The sequence below is a fragment of the Lepisosteus platostomus genome, chromosome 5 (assembly GCF_059453375.1).
Source record: "Lepisosteus platostomus isolate fLepPlt1 chromosome 5, fLepPlt1.hap1, whole genome shotgun sequence".
NCBI classification, from domain to species: domain Eukaryota; kingdom Metazoa; phylum Chordata; class Actinopteri; order Semionotiformes; family Lepisosteidae; genus Lepisosteus; species Lepisosteus platostomus.
Genome location: NC_142615.1, coordinates 14,349,063 through 14,365,694, shown reverse-complemented (window position 1 = coordinate 14,365,694; position 16,632 = coordinate 14,349,063). Strand labels below are relative to the sequence as shown.

The 16,632-nt window shown below is 43.4% G+C and overlaps 1 protein-coding gene and 1 long non-coding RNA gene across 5 annotated transcripts; both read right to left on the bottom strand.

The window, feature by feature from the left end:
- Positions 1–781: 781 nt before the first annotated feature.
- LOC148663833 (uncharacterized) lies at positions 782–10,281 on the bottom strand. 3 transcript variants are annotated; one of them, XM_088631402.1, is made up of 8 exons: positions 10,040–10,281; positions 8,146–8,197; positions 6,449–7,123; positions 4,914–5,003; positions 4,645–4,808; positions 3,779–3,916; positions 3,280–3,335; positions 782–1,055 (listed from the first exon to the last, which is right to left on the bottom strand). In XM_088631402.1, exons 3-8 carry the CDS (start codon positions 6,529–6,531, stop codon positions 1,008–1,010), a joined length of 579 nt encoding a protein of 192 aa, XP_088487528.1. In that variant the 5' UTR covers positions 6,532–7,123; positions 8,146–8,197; positions 10,040–10,281; the 3' UTR covers positions 782–1,007. The 3 variants fall into 3 exon arrangements, with proteins under 3 accessions (XP_088487528.1, XP_088487525.1, XP_088487527.1); XM_088631399.1 differs by having other exon boundaries at positions 4,645–5,003; XM_088631401.1 differs by having other exon boundaries at positions 3,779–3,913; positions 4,645–5,003.
- Positions 10,282–10,854: 573 nt separating this feature from the next.
- On the bottom strand, positions 10,855–14,907 carry LOC148663832 (uncharacterized). Of its 2 annotated transcripts, XR_015937140.1 has the most exons (4): positions 13,177–13,233; positions 12,479–12,614; positions 11,722–11,774; positions 10,855–11,040 (listed from the first exon to the last, which is right to left on the bottom strand). It is a non-coding gene; the product is annotated as an uncharacterized LOC148663832 (long non-coding RNA). The 2 variants fall into 2 exon arrangements; XR_015937141.1 differs by lacking the exons at positions 12,479–12,614; positions 13,177–13,233 and adding an exon at positions 13,882–14,907.
- Positions 14,908–16,632: the final 1,725 nt, after the last annotated feature.

Genomic DNA, 16,632 nt, shown 5'->3' with positions numbered 1-16,632 from the left:
TTCAGAGGGACCAGATGAACAGCTCAGGCAGAGGCCAGGGGCTCAGTCTGCAGTTAGTGAGTCTGCAGGTGACTATTCATTAGAACCATTAAACACTTTAAGCTGTGGTTTGATTTGAGGACGGCACTGACAATCCTCAAATTCTGTGGACACAATATTACACAAGACATGTTCTGTTTGAAATCCTTTACACTTGTTGGAAGAACTGTAGTTTTTCAGTGTAGCTCACTGACAACAGCTGTGTCTGGAGAGAAGCCAGGGTATCAGCTTGTTCCACACCCCCACCCCTCTCTGTGTACAGTAGAGCCTCCTGTCCTGACTGGAGAAGCTCACCCAGCTGTATCTTGAGAGGAGCCAGGTTTTCGGCTTCAACAACAGGGCGGGTCAGCTTGTTTTCCAGTGTTGCATGTGTAGGCACTGACAGAATCGGTAAACCCAAACAACGGTTGGCGATAATGAAAATACTGTGCTTTAATCAAAGTTGACGACCAACCCAGCTTGTCCCCTCACTGTGAGACTGGACTGTCCTGCCTCTTCGTCCTGCTGGTGACTCTCCCTCTCTGCCCTGCTGTCCTCCGGCTGCGTCTCCTGTCTCCTTCCACAGATCAGGTCAGTGGCTGTGGTCCCCAGGACACGGTAATCAGGGAATAGGTCAGTGCAATGTGTAAGAGTGTATGAAGATGATAATCTTGTAGGTGTATAAGCCTCCTATTTAAAATGAGATGGCACTCTGCATTCCAGAAATATATTTCACAATACAGTTACATAAGGGGAGAATGCATCAGGTGGCACAGTTTTTGTGTTTATTTATATTGGGGTTTTATGCACATTGCATAGATGGACAAATATTCTATACACAGTACAGTATGTTTCAAACTGAGAGGTGATCAGTGCTGCTGCTTTCGTTAAGTTCGAGTTTGTGGGTCCATTTGAGGGTGCAGAGCAGAGAGAGCACAGCTTAGACCACTGAGTACAGGTCTAAGCTCAGAGCTCTTCCAGAGAGCTAGTTATCTTTGAGCAGTGACGAAGCCTGCATTCTCATACCGGCCTTCTTCCTGGAAACAGGCAAAGAAATACAAATCAGAACGTAAGTTACAAACGGGAGGTCTTCATTCAGCCCAGGTAGCGCTGGTGGTTAGCAGGTCATTGATCTGAGGATCTCACCCAGCTGTGTCCTGAGAGAAGCTTCAACAACATGGCTGGGCAGCTTGTTCCACACTCCCACCACCCTCTGTGTAAAGAAGCACCTCCTGTCCTGATTGGAGGGTCTCATCCAGCTGTGTCTTGAGAGAAGCTTCAACAACACAGCTGGGCAGCTTGTTCCCCACCGCCGACCAACCTTTGTGTAAAGAAGCAGCTCCTGTCCTCAGTTATACATGTACGTACATGCTTTTTGTCAGTAACCACTGGCTGACATCTTGAGTCTTGGAGGAGACTGCGATGTTTACACTTGTTTACATTTGTCCACACTTTTTTTTTACCCACTTATCAATCAAGTTTGGGAAGAAATGTGACAGGAAACATTTTCTCTTCCTGCTAGCCACCAACCTAACTGCAGAAGTCCTCCAAAGAGGTATTTTTTTTTAAAAAGGGTTGTTTCCAATACTTAGCAACATTCAAACTTCCATTTTCTAACAGCTGTATCCAGTACAGGGGCACAGGGGGGAGCTGGAGTCTATCCCAGCATGCAAGAGGCACAAGACAGGAGTCTTGACAGCATTACTTCTCAAAACCTGCAGTGGGAGATGCTTCACAGTGTAGCGGCGAGGCTTATTAATAAGGCAGAATTAAGTGTTTCTGAGCTTTCCCAAATTAGGCCTCATCTCTCTGTTCATCTCTGTGGTGCAGCCACAGAGAAACTATTCATGCAGACTGATTTAAGGTTTCCTTTGATAAGGTTTCCTAGGACAGCTCCCAAAGGGGGATGCACTTAGCTAAGCCTGGCTATCATGATCAATGGTCATCCATTGGCGCCTATCTGTCTAGGGAGTGCCAGATGGACATCTGGACTGCATTCCTAGGTGTCAGGAGTAAGTGACTCATATCTCACCCTGATCAACCAATCAGGGACTGGTAGGGCCGAGTAACCCACACGGGACTCTGATGCCCATGGAACTTTCAGCCAATCAACGAGCTGAAGTTCCTCCAGGTAAAAACAGGCAACACAGAGAGCCTTTAGTGTAGAATTCTGTGGACAATCCTAAAGGGAATTCAAAGGAGAATTCCAGGGCAGGACGGCCCAGGAGCAGAAGGCTCCCAAGGGCAGGACATTCTCGCAGCGCGCCTCCTGACCATCCTGAGACTCAGCCTGGACAACCACGGAACGGCCAGTGTGTCCGAGTGCCAAAACTTTCCTTTGTTCTAAGAGTCTAGAGCGGAGGTTGCCAGAGAGTAACCAGAGGATCCACCTGAGGTTAGCACCAGCAGCAGGCCTCGTGAACAGGTCAGAACTGTGGACAGCTGAATCACTATTCAGAACTAGCTCTTCATCAGGAACAAACCGGTCCTCTTCCTGACTTGCTGGGACCCACAGTCATCTTTTCTCCTGTGCGCAAACTTTGCTAGTTAAAGCCAACACTAAGCCGGTCAGTGAGCATCAGCAGCACACCGTCGCAAGCCGCACAGCAAAGCCTGGCTCCGAGCCAGAGAGCGCGGATTGGACAGCAACAGCCTGCAACTGTTTCTTTGTGCCCGCAGGAGATCTGAATCCCCAGAGTTTGGATGAGTATTCAACTTCACTGCATTACTGCTCGAGAATTCAATTGTTATCCCAACCAGTTGATATCAATTTAATTCCTAAGAGTTATGTACTTGTTTTGAGTATCTAATGTAGAAGTTATAACCAAGTGCATTTACGAAACGGTCTAAATGAATGATATACTGAACGTATGTCCTCTTGATATGTGTAACTCTTTGTAACTGATTGAATATACATCTTTTGTATTCTGATAACCCTCTCGATAAGATCTGTTAGGTTTATATGCATATTCTATGTATTAATAAATGTATCCTCGTGTATTAGTACCTGTGTGTGTGCGTTGTTTGAGTTATATCGTATGGTTGGATTCTAAAGCCATCAAAAGAATCAATTTTGTGATTTACTGCTACAATTAATAATCGTCCCAGTAAATGCCCAAACCCTACAAAACTGGTGCCTTCAGAGAGCACACTACATTACATTTTGGCGTCCCTGGGCCGGCTATGGCAACGTTACAACAGTTACAATAGTTTCTAGATTCAAGGAGACCTACAACTGCCTTCTTAAAGGAGCTATTATACCTGCACATGTCTCTGCTTTTTCACTGGTGCCGGACGAGACTGGCCATTTTCTGCACCTGTTCAGAAAAAAAAAAAAGCTCTTTTGGTGATTTGATCATCGCAGGACACAAAGGCATTGAGATTTACGAAAAGCTCTGCTATACGGCTTGAACTTGACCTCTGTTGGTTTAAATGGTATTTCACTGTAAGGCAGACTAGCTGAAAGGCATCTTAAGCCACTTCTTGTCAACATCTGAACTGAAGGTTCATAGTTTCATAACCAGATAGTTATAAGACTTTTTACAGCAGCATTAATGTTTAAATGATACTTACTCATGATTCTCTTTGGTCAATAATACAGTTTGATTTTAGTCATTGTGTATGACTATCATACAGCTCTTTCATTTTTAAAAAATAAACCTTATAATAGTAATAATCATATTCCGATAAAGTTGAGATTCTGTCATGATCGCTGTTCTTGCGGTTACAAGGCAGGCTGAGAGTATGAAGACACACTGACCTGCTCTGTGGAAGAGACAGAAGACGCAGCCAGAGGACAGCAGGGCAGAGAGAGGAAGAGTCACCAGCAGGACGATGAGGGAGGACAGTCCAGTCTCATAGTGAGGGGATGAGCTGGGATGATCATCTACACCTTCTTCTGAACAACACCGTTATCATTGTAGAAGGATATTTAGAAACAAAATAAGCTTAATCCCTCCATCCATTTTCTAACAGCTGTATCCAGGTCACAGGGGGAGCTGGAGTCTATCCCAGCAAGCAAGAGGCACAAGGCAGGGTTGACCCTGGACAGGACACACACACACACACACACACACACACACACACACACACACACACACACACACACACACACACACACACACACACACACACACACCAGGGCTCATTAACCCCCCAGCATTAACCCAGAGCATCCAAAAGAAACCCACACAAACAGAACATGCAAACTCAACACAGACTGCAGCCCATGTCCAGAATTGAACCCAGAGCCCCAGTTCTACAAGGCAGCAGTACTGAGTACCGAGTACTGACCACTGTGCCATCCTGCAACCCAGACTAAGCTTTATGTCATCTTTTTTTGTTTGCATCTTGGCAACTTAACGGTGTTTAGACTGATTTTGTACTTTAGTAGCACCGATACGTGACCAGCTCTGTGAAAACCACACTTCAGGTTTGCAGCTCAAGTGCTGTCTTATTTGCTTGTTTATTCTAATATGTGTTCTCCAAAAATAAAGTATGACTCACGGCGAGTTATAAGTGTTTTCGATACAAACTGTTGACTTGATAGGCTTTGTATGGTCGTAGTTTGATTTGAAAAAAAAAATGAATCTGTATTTTAAAACTCGAAAAAGCCACCCCTCTCACCCTCATGGACGAGCCTGATTCCCCGTCCAATGTTAAGGCTTTCCAGGTGTCTCTCGGCACAATAGTACAGCCCCAGGTCCGACTGGGTGACGTTCCGGATCCTCAGACTGATGGAGCCGGTGGTCGAGTTCAGCTCGGCGCCGAACCGTGGGTCGGTGTCGCCGCTATAGACGGATATATGAGTTTCGGGGCCCACCTTGTTTTTACTGGCTATAACACCCAGAGACAGAGTCTGGTCGGGCCGTTGGATGAGCCACATGGCTTCGTACCGGAGCGAGATGTCGCAGTGCAGGGTCACCGTGTCCCCGAGTCGGACAGACCTCGTCCCCAGCGCTCCCGAGTGACCTCCCCACGCCGCGCTATCTAGAGTGACCACAGAGGAGAAGATATCCCTAAATAAGCTTTAGCTCTCGAAACCAAAGCCCTTTGAAACAAGATTGAAGGCGGTAGAAGGGCGTGGCAATTAGCACTGCGGTGCCTCGTAGCCTCTCACGTCGCGGGTTAGATTCTAGTTTACGGGAACCTTCTGTGTGCAATTTGGATGTTTTCCACGTGTCTAGGTTTCCTCCTACAATCCGAAGACATGTTGGCTGAGCTAATTAGGGTTAATTGGTTGGCTCTGAATTGTCTGTAGTTTTGCGCCAGCGGCTGTCAGAATAGAATCAAGGTCGCCACAGCAGAAACAGACGAGTTTATGCTATCTGATGGATAAACCTAGCACAGTAATGCTCAGTGCTGGATGCCATTTGTAAAAAATCAGAACACAACGAGAAGGGTTTTCTGACAAATTCTCAGGACACGAGTACCTATCAGATTAGCTGGGTTACTGTGGCTTTAATAATGTAACGCCCTCGCCTGGTGGTGAGGAGGAAGCGCCCCTAGGCGCTCGTAGTACCGCTGGGCATGCTGGGAGTGGTAGCCGGGGAGAGTCTGAGGGTCAGCACGATGACCAGCGGCTGACCCTACCTGTGTAAATAATGTCCTAGTGATTCTAGTGCCCTGTGTAGTCCTGTAAAAGTGTAGTGTGTTGTTAGGTAATTACCACCCTAACTATGTATACGTGTTCTGTCAGTCTCCTCATGTGTGTGTAGATCCTGTGTTTGGTTTTGTGTGGTTGTAAACGAATAAAGCTAATGCTTGTTTGTTAATTGTGTCTCCACTCGTCCTTGTTTTGTAAAGAACCTGCAAACGCTACAATAATATGCACAGAGATATATTTCACTCTTTGACAAATCAACACGCATACATAACCAGGAAGTATAAATACCCATCTAGAAACCTTTAACTAGTGTAACACTATAGTCGTTGAAATTAGACCAGCTCAGGTGGATGTAGCTGCAGGTAAATACGTGAAAGTCTGGATGCGAATCAGGTTAACGTACATTAGCAGTGACCGAGTACTTCTTCCTGATTAAAATGATTTTTATGTTTCATGTTATGTTTTTATGTTAAATGTTTTAAATGCACAGGAAAGTTCCAAACAGCACAGTGAAAATAACGACTATCTGGTGTCATGTCCAGTACCCGACCGAATACAGACAAGAGGCTCGATGAAAGGAGATTTTATCGAATTAAAACTGCTGTCACCTCTCTTACCTCCTGCTACAGATATCTGATACTGTGTCAGATCAAAAGCAATTAAAATAACTTCACTTTAAAGTACATATAGCCTTAATTTAATCAATAAAATAGATTACGTAATGAAGTGGCGCATTCCACACTTTTTCTCATGATGTAGGAGAAACAGGCCTCCTTTTTCGACAGACTCGTGATATTCGAAGCGAACTTGATAAAAAAAACATACTTATTGATTAAGCAGAGCAGAGTAACGCACCCAGAGAGCGCCTCCATCTCCGTTAGAAGTTGACCAGTTTCCTCCCGCTGCATGGTGTTTTGGCCACGGTCATCCGTGTCTGCTCACCAACCCAGCTCTGTGGCTCTGAAGTCTCGCTTGAGTGACATCGCAGTGGGCGTTTCTGTAGATTCAATTCTTAATACGGATATACTTATATATATATATAAGTGTATAGCCAGGGTGGCTATACACTTATGGTCTATACACGTAACTATCCTGCAACCTTGCATTGTCACCAATTCATATAAATTAGTCAATTGAAAAAACGCAGTAGAATCACTACATTTGTGGAAAATCACTCAAGTACTGATTTGCAAACATGATTTAAACAGCTACATGGAGTTCAATTCTGGATCTGGGGGTGCTGTCTGTGTGGAGTTTCCATGTTCTTCCACCTGTTCATGTGGGTTTCCTCCAGGTGCTCCGGTTTCTTCCCACAATCTACTGGCATGTTGGTTGTAACTTTCTTCTGGCTTCTGAAAACCAACACGTCTCCTAACGAGTGTCTCCACAGAATATCGATCTGATCCCCGGAGTTTCCAACAGCTGCTGTTCCATCGCAGGGCAAGACAACACACTCCCCAAATCTCCCCGAGACTGGGGTGACTGGGGTATCTGCAGAGACTGGGAGAAACGGAGGAGAAAGGTTATTTTAAATAAATCGAATGCAAGACACAAAGTGTGTAGAAATCAGACCGACAGACCTGTTGCTTAATTCTGGCTGTAACCAGTTCAGATTTTCTCAGACATGGTGTGCTATACAGTGTGTGTATGTTAAGTCCTCTTACATTCTGTGGTTAAATATGTTATGTCTTTGCATTAAGATTTCCGGTAATGGCCATCACAGGGTTAGTATAGCTGCCTCCCAGCACTGGGTCTATTCCTGGAGTGCTATTAGTATGCCCCCCACCATCTTTGCATGGGTTTCCTCCCACTAACCAGAGACATGCTAGTGGGTTAGTTGGGAAAATTGGCCCTGGTGTGTGTGTGTGTGTGTCCCATCCCGGGTGAACCCTGTCTTGCACCTGTTGCTTGCTGGGATGCTCTGGCTCCTGCACGGCCCTGAATGTAAAAACGTGCATACTTGGAGAACAGACAAACTCCACACAGACAGCACGTCTGGAATTAAACCCGAGGCCCCATCTCTGTGAGGCAGCAATGCCAACTACTGTGCCACTGAGCCACCCTTTTAACGATCTTCATATACAGTTTTCTTTATACATGTACACCATATAGAATATCAAATCCCTGCTATGAGATAATTTAAAGATATAATCCATCTGTAGAACAGGGTCAAAATGCTTAAAATATTCTCAAGGTTTCAAGAAATTCAGCTACCATACGCATTGCTCATTAAAAGTCTGAGTGGGATAATAAGATGTGATTTTCATCGCAAATATGAAGTTGTGAAAAATCCAAAAATAGTCCTGAGCAAAAGAGGGAATCCGATGATGAAGAGAGTTTGGAAAATGACACTCCTGGGAGCCTGGCCTGACTGGTTTCCTCCAGCAGTACAGTGTGTGGGAGTGGGTGTGCAGTCGTGGATCTGTGGTTGATACAGGTGCTCAGGGGGCAGATGGGCTGTCCCAGTTCAGGACAAACTGCATTAATAAACACCAGACAATTAGACTTGAAGTATCACTCACCACTTGTCACGAGCCAAGTGATCAGAAGAAAATGATGTGGGAACATTTCACCCTGCAATAAAAAAAAAACAGGTGACTGAGTAACAACCAGCCTGAGTTCCTATCTAAACCAGCAGGGCTCTGATCTTTCCTAGAAAAGGAGGAAATTACTTCATTGCTTTTAGATAATTCTGTTCTGTTTTTGATTTCCCACCTGCATTTTTATTAATTTTGTAAGGAGATTATGTTGGCTTTTTGTCAATATTACAAATTTATGCACAAATGCTTTAATGACACTGTTTTGAGTACTTTCTGGTAGTTAGTTATAATAAATGTATTTTAAAATAAGGCTATTCTAGTTCAGTGCTTAAGAAGCCAATTTCAAATGGAAAACATCTTTAAACTTTGAGATTTGAATTGGAGACATTTCTTTCTGTTTAGCAAAATACTGGCATTTTGTGCATTAGAAGGGTGATTAATTGAACCTTGTTCTATTATATTATTTATCCTACAGGCTCATTAAAATACTTGCATAAACAGAAGTGAAGAAGAATGGAAAAACATACAAGACCTACCCTATTTTTGTTCAGATGAATTTAGGCCTGTATAGGTGCAAGTACAGTACTGTGATCTACATTTTATAGATATCCAACTCCCACATCAGGTATGATTTAAGCAGTTAAACTAGACAAATGCCAAATGTAACAAGTTAAAATTCACACATTGGGCAAGATCAGTCGAGCAGTAGTTGATTATAAAAAGTAAAAACAAAATGAAAACGCGCTAGTTACTGAAATCATATCCAAGCAAATCACCAACATCGGCTTTTCTTTAACTGGAAAATCACTCACAGAATAACTGAATATTTTCATGTTCATATATAGTCTTATAACTATGTTGTTCTAAATTAGATGGAGAGTAAATAGTACAGAGGTGACCTATGGCTGTGACCCGGATTACCCGTCTTCTGGGAATACGGCTCTGTGCCTGTAGCTGGAAGGGTTTGCCGGTTCAAATTCCTCCTGGCCGACAGAGGAATCCTACTCCGTTGGGCCCCTGAGTGAGACCTTTAACCCCAACTGCTCCAGGGGTGCCGTATACATGGCCGACCCTGCCCTCTGACCCCAAGCTTCTCTCTCCCTGTCTGTGTGTCTCATGGAGAGCAAGCTGGGGTCTGTGAAAAGAAATTCCTAATGCAAGAAATTGTATACGGCCAATAAAGTCATCTTATACGTGTTCCAACTCTTAAGAGACAATATTGGTTCGGCGTTAAAACTATAATTCGGCATCCTACACTTAATTTAAACAGGTCTTTACAGGTTCAGAATTGCCTGTAGCGGGCAGTTTTATGCTCCGATTGTGCACGGGTTAATTTAAACATTTCACTCCAGTGCCTCTAACTTTCCCAGCTGTTCTCAGAAACAAATTAATTTTTATGTCGCTACGCCCCTTCGAGCTGCGCATGCGCGTCATTAGCTCTGGCTCTCCCTCACATTACAAGAAACGTTTCACAAAAGCATAAGTTACGATTTGATACCGTTAGTTAAATCACAACATCTTATGTCCATTAGGGGGTGGTATTACTTAAGTTGTGGTTAAAATAGGGGCATTTCATACTTCATTCCAAACATAAAATGGTTCTTTCAAAACCGAAAGTAATGAAAAGTTTGTCTAACTTCCGTCAACACTAACAATTCCTAAGAAAAGTTTATTTCACGCCAATTTCTAACACCCCTACCCACAAAGAAGCGAAAATCAAAACAATTCAGACTTTTCCTCAGTGTTTTATTTATTACTCCCGGGTTGGAAAGGGCATTAATGTGATAACAACACTCTCAGGCAGTTATATTTAAAAAAAACTAGATGGAGCACGATGTGCGCGACAAGACAAATGACGGTCATTTTATTTACTTACAGCAGCATCTATTTAAACTGTACCCATTGCCAAGACACCGCCGGGTTTTCTCCTGCAGCTGTAATCGCTATTCCTCACTGAAGGGCATATCATCTTTATGTACATCGCGCTGAATGCCTTTCCAGTACCTTTGTGCTCTGTAAAGTCCCCTATCAGAATACAAAAATGCACTGGGGAAAAAAATCATTAAAGTTTCAACAATTTTGCCTCAGCCCCAACCCCCGGAGGCTTTTTTTTCGGCAGCTTTTAAGTCTAGTAATGGCGGCTGGTGATTGGCTGTGATGTCATCAGGGGAAGTTTCATCCCCGCCCAGCTGGCTCTTCATTGGTTGAGCAACTCTGGATGATTGACAGGTCTCACTGACAGCCTCCTGTGCTGCTGTGACATCACTCCTATTTGTAAGGGTTAATTTCGATTATATCTCCCTTCTTCGGTACAAAGACACCAAATCAGAGCCGATATCAGAGCCCGATAAGATAGATTAACTGCACTTCTGTAAATTCAACCCTGGATTCCTGAAATAGAGGATAACTTCGAGCTTGTGCGTTGCAGTACAATATGCAATAGCTTCTGTAAAAGGGATTTTAATTATAGATTTGTGAATATCAAAAATACTAAAGAAGAGGTTTAATTTTCTCTACCTTTTCAGCAGAGAAGATCAGGATCCACATCCCAGTTAGAGACTAAAGAAACAAAAATGACTTGGATCCAGGCAGAAACCTGTTTTTATTACTTTATTTCCATTTTCTTAAAGAACATTTTTATGAATTCAAAAGTTAAAAAACTGCCTCACTTGATGAATGAAATCAGTGCCGTTGTGTTTTTTTAAATGTGTTAATATCCGAGTATGTACAGAACTCATGACTTTGTGGTTCCTGTTTCTTTAGGTGCGCTGTCTCTTTGGAAAGCTCCTTGTTCTGTGGGCGTTTGTTATTGTCATCTTTTGGGGCATTGCGGATCTCTAAAGTAGCATAATTCAGTCCTTCATCTTTATCGCCCTCCTGCAACAAAGAGAACAAAGAAAAGAGACAAAATTTTGAGGGGTATTACAATGGGATTTGCTCTCTAGATTACTGGGTACACAATCAGCTTATGACTCTATGATATGGACTAAACTTTTTTTGTGCATCATTGTGATTAACCATTCATGACTGACAGTAAGACACTCAAGTGATTTTAACTGGTGTGTAAGTAGTGGGAAGAGCTGGGATACTTGTGTCTGTAAGGCCTGAGAGACCTGTGAACAAACACGTGCTTGTCCCAGCTCTAGGGACACATCCACACAGGACACCATCTGCAATCTCGTCCAAAGCAGGAGTCCTGTAGGCACAGCCTCTATTACAGCTGAGGGTGAACAAGCTACTAGCCTGTGACTTTCACAGCCGAGACACTGGTGATCAGCTTTGCTCTGTTTATTAGTGATTTGTTTATTGCAAAGCTGAGTGTGTTTTTTACCAAACAAAAGTCTACTGTATCTGCTCTGTAACTTCGTTTAATACTGCTTCAGTTTTCTGCTTCCTGCAAGTGTTAAACTTTGAATAAGACATGAACTTATCAATAACAAGAAATTGTTCAAAGTTTATCTAGAGCCACCTGATTGGATCCTTGCTTTACAGTATTTCTGTCTAATTTCTGTCCCATGTATTGTGTTTTCTTAGATGGAATTTTAATTGAATGATCACCTTCACTCTGTCTTCATTGTTGCTTGTCTTGGGATCATCACCCACTGTTTTACCTGAATTGGAAAGAGTGCAAAAAGCAGCACAAAAAACAAAAACATTATATATTGATAACAGACTTGACAAACAGCATATACAGAAATGTATTTTTAATCTTGCTTTAGATAATACAGATCCCTGTTACTAGCCTATACTGAGGTGTGCAATGCTTTAATATATTTATTTTACATTAGGAAATAATTTAACAATATTAGCAGTGTAGAGCATTTTCTTTCATTTACTGCCCCACATGAGTTCAGCCTCCATTCTTATCCTGCTGAAATGTATTTCATTCCATAAGACCAAAGAGTTTCTCTGGGATTTCCATTGGAAGTGTTCACTCAAAGAAAATGGGTCTTTCTGTTTCATTGCAGGAAGTTGCTTTTCTTGATGCAATCAAATATATATTTTATAAATGTGTTTATTTCGAATGCTTAATTTGAATTTCTCCCTCATTTAATCGTGAGGGGGGAAGAGCTAAAGATACAAAAATGTAATGAATTAAAAAAAGTGAACTCAGAATAAATCAATTAGGGCACTAATGGTCAGAGATGTGATGACATGAATATTATTCCTCTTCACTTGTTAAGCAGGGAAAACATGCCATACTTAAACTGTAAATGTAAATTCTGAAATCTAAAAATGTTGTTTTGTTGACATTGAACGCTGCAGAGAGTTTCCTCACTTGCAGAGTAGGCTGAGAGTATGAAGACACACTGACCTGCTCTGTGGAAGAGACAGAAGACGCAGCCAGAGGACAGCAGGGCAGAGAGAGGAAGAGTCACCAGCAGGACGATGAGGCAGGACAGTCCAGTCTCATAGTGAGGACGAGCTGGGATGATCATCTACACCTTCTTCTGAACAACACCGTTATCATTGTAGAAACAAAATAAGTTTAATCCCTCAATCCATTTTCTAACTGCTGTATCCAGTACAGAGTTCACATGAATACGGAGAGAGCATGCACACTCCACACAGACAGCACCCAGGTCCAAATTTCACGCCAACGATGCCAGGCAACAATGCCAACCACTGCGACCCAATACTGCCCAAACATAAAAGGTACAAAAAACAACATAAAGATTATTTTGGGTTTCAAGTTGTTGGGAGTTTTTTTTTTTTTACATTTGCATTCAAATGCTTCTTATGCTGGATTTTTAGTTTAATAGCACGGAAATGTGATCAGGTCAGTGAAAAACCACATTTCTGCTCTGCAAGTCCAATGGGGTGTAGTTTGCTTGTTTATTTAATCCGTCTCGTCCAAGAAACATTTCTAGACTCGTGGCAAAGGTCCAGTTATCAGTGGTTTCCATACGGAAAACCGAATGGTATATATCAACACAGTTGACTTTATCGGCCCTTATCATTTAAAAAAAAAGAATATTTATTTAGAAACTCAAAAAACAAAACCTCTCTCACATTCATGGACGAGCCTGATTCCCGGTGCAACTTTAAGGTGCCCCCCGTCTCTCTCGGAGCCGGTGGTCGAGTTCAGCTCGGCGCCGAACCGCGGGTCGGTGTCGCCGCTATAGACGGATATTTTTTTTTGTACAAAATGTACTTTATTCCGAAATAACATCTCAAAAGGAAACAATCTCACACAAATTAAAACACGGGGGACAGGCAGCCTTAACATCCTGTGTTGTCCATTCGCACCTGTGTCTGTTTCCCTGACTCTGTGTCTGGCACCGAGCTGAGCTGTGTCCAGTAGTGAGCTGTGCTTTGCTCAACGCAATTAATTACCAAAATACATTTCATATAGTCTGTCCCTGTAGGAAAATGACATTTCGAGGAACATAACTTGTTCATCGCCTTTAGTCAAAATAAAGAAGGTAAACATGACAATACTTCACAGCTTTTTACCATTAAATACGTGTACTATATCACACTTTCCACGTAAAAAATGCGTCGCAGGTAAACGACTATTCATCCGTAGAAACAGGGTGACGGAAATAAAAGCGTTATGTTATATAAAACAATCTTACATAGAATGCATAAAGCATGAATCTAAAATATCGTAATAAATTATTTTATTTCAAATGAGTTTTAAAACCATGAGAAAGTTCTACTTTATTAATGCTGGAATATGTATTCCCCATAATCAAAGCTTTATACATCACTCACCCAGAGGCAGAGCATGGTTCTCTCAATGGGCGAGTCACGATTGAAGACCAAAGTGGAGCGCACTCAGCTGAAGGGGGTGGATTCCTCGCCGAAGGGTTTCACCGCTATCAAAGCTTTGACACAACAAATTAGTTCGGAGAGCGAGAACATACCTCCTTCTTGTTCAGCACAGCGTCCTCATTGGCCGACCGTACGCTGATGTAGTTCAGCCCCTTCCAGACTTCACTGGACCCAGTGAGGGAAATTGCAGAACATTTTAACATTAAGCGTGCGATTTAACAACAGTCTGGCACGTATCGTCTTCTTGCAGGAATGCGGTCGACTGCTCATCTATGCAAGCCACGTTACTTCTATTGATATTCAACCACGACAAAAAAAAAGTCTCCCCAGAAGAACTGGAGAAAGGTTGTCAGAAATTGTCTCTGACATCACCGGGAGTAGTAACTCGGCAGCTCCGGCTCAGAACACGATCTTCTGTTACAACCGGCATCAATTGGCTTCTGCTCTGCTTCTGGGTGAGTGATGCCCCGTGCTTTCGGGACCACCGGGTTTTAATTTATTTATTTTATAGGGCAGCGTGTTCCTGTGAGAATCAATGTCGTTCACCCGCTGAATTTCGCTTTTCCCAGTTTCCCATAGTCTCGCTCGGTTCCTCGCTCTCTGGAGTCCCAGTGTCTTGTTGAAGGCCGGTGAGCGTTACGATGCTGAGACTGCACCGAGAGGGGGTGTTACGGACTTGAACCGTTGGCTTCGTGTCCGTGATGCTCTTGAATGTCGTGTTTAACGAGAGTATTTAGGACTGTCCGGTGTCTGCTTTCCGCCCGGTTTTAAACGCACGGTAAGAGCACGACAGCGTTACACACACATCGGGGCGTGTTTTAAACTCGGGTGCGAGTAGGATATTATCGCAGATCAAGGGTGTTTGTAGTAGCGGGTATGAGGTACGTGTCGTACAGAGTTAGAGACGCGTTCACTAGCCTCCTTTAATCGCGGTGTGCCGTTTAGCTATTCAACCAGCGGCATTTCCTCCGAGTAAGAGTGGATATGGAGGCTAGGAATTAAACTTTAAGGGGGGGGGGGGGGGCGTAAATGCGTCCAATCATGCATGACATCAATGGGACTGCAGTGGAGAGGGTCAGCAGCTTTAAGTTCCTGGGAGTTAACGTCACACAGGATTTAACCTGGACCCACCACACCAACACCGTGGTCAAGACAGCACGGCAGCGCCTGTTCTTTCTCCGCAGGCTAAAGAAGTTTGGCATGCCATCACATATCCAGGCCAACGTCTACAGGTGCACTATTGAGAGCATCCTGACTGGCTGCATCACTGCCTGGTGTGGGAGCTGCTCCGCAGGGGATCGCAAGGTATTGCAGAGGGTGGTGAAGTCAGCACAGCTTATCACCAGCTGTGAGCTACCAAGCATCCAGGAGATCTACTCAGCTAGATGTCTGAAGAAGGCCAGGTCCGTTCTTAAGGACCCCAGTCATCCCAGTCACATTTTCCCTCCTACCGTCCGGTTAACGGTACCAAAGAATTCGGTCCAAGTCCAACAGACTACGGAACAGCTTCTACCTCCAGGCAATAAGACGGCTCAATAGCCAACCTCCACCTCCTTTAGCAAATCACCTGTAATGGCTACATGGACACACAGTTTTCACTGTATTCAGCATAACCGCGCTACTTGTATATATTGCATACACCATGGACACATAGCAGCTCTACTCATATTGAGTTTTATTCAATTTAAAAAATGTAACCTCAATTCTGTGATTTTTGTGTTTTTGTGATTTTTGTAATTTTTGTGAGCTCACAGAAAAAGACATTTCATTGCCAGCAACTACTACTGCACGCCGTATTGTTGTGCATTTGATAAATAAACTTTGATTTGATTTGATTTGATTTTAGCTCGCTATCACTCCACTCTGCCGTAACAAAAGGTGTAACAGACGAACTGTCAGAAGTGTACGTACAGTATATATTTTCGGTACCTCAGGTGTTTCTGGTTGTAAGTGTTTAGGACGTGAATGCAGTCCGTTTCTAAAGCAACCCCCACCCGGGCTTCAAATGTGGAGAATAAATGGGTGTGACCCTGGACCCACTCATGACCGACCCACTAGTGACAGTACCACTCCTAAGAGAAAAGAGAGGCCACGAGGGCTGGGACTTTAATTTCTTTAGACTTTTCTGAGTTGATTTGATGCGTCTGAATTACTTCTGCAATGAGTTGTGGTTTTAGTATAGTATAACGAATTCGGGTACAGAATGGAGCAGGTATGGGACTCAGGGAAGGGTTGAACAAATTTATTAACTTGAACTTGAACTGGAAAAAGAACATATACAGGGACAGGGGTTACAGCGCTGCACCTTCACTAACACAGAGGCATGAAGAGAAGTCTGTATCCGAGCATCCGTCCTAGCATTTACAGTTCCGTACTCTAGCCACAAGGCGCGGTTCTCAGCTCGCCTTTCGTGCCTGTTGGGGGGGGGAGAGAGAAGGGTTTCAGTTGCGGATCCATCTCCACTTGGGGGAAAGGGACAGTAAGATAGAAAACAAAATACAAGAGAAGAAACTGACAGAATTGTGCTCACTGCAAAGTAGGAAGGAAAGAGGTGGCCAGATACATAAAACAGCTCTGCGGATAATTTATAACGACATTCTTTGCTGACAATCAGCAAATGGATTTCTCTTCATGTTCCGCTGTGCAGTTTGAACGTTTGTTCTCCCAGATCAGTTGGTTATACGAGATCAG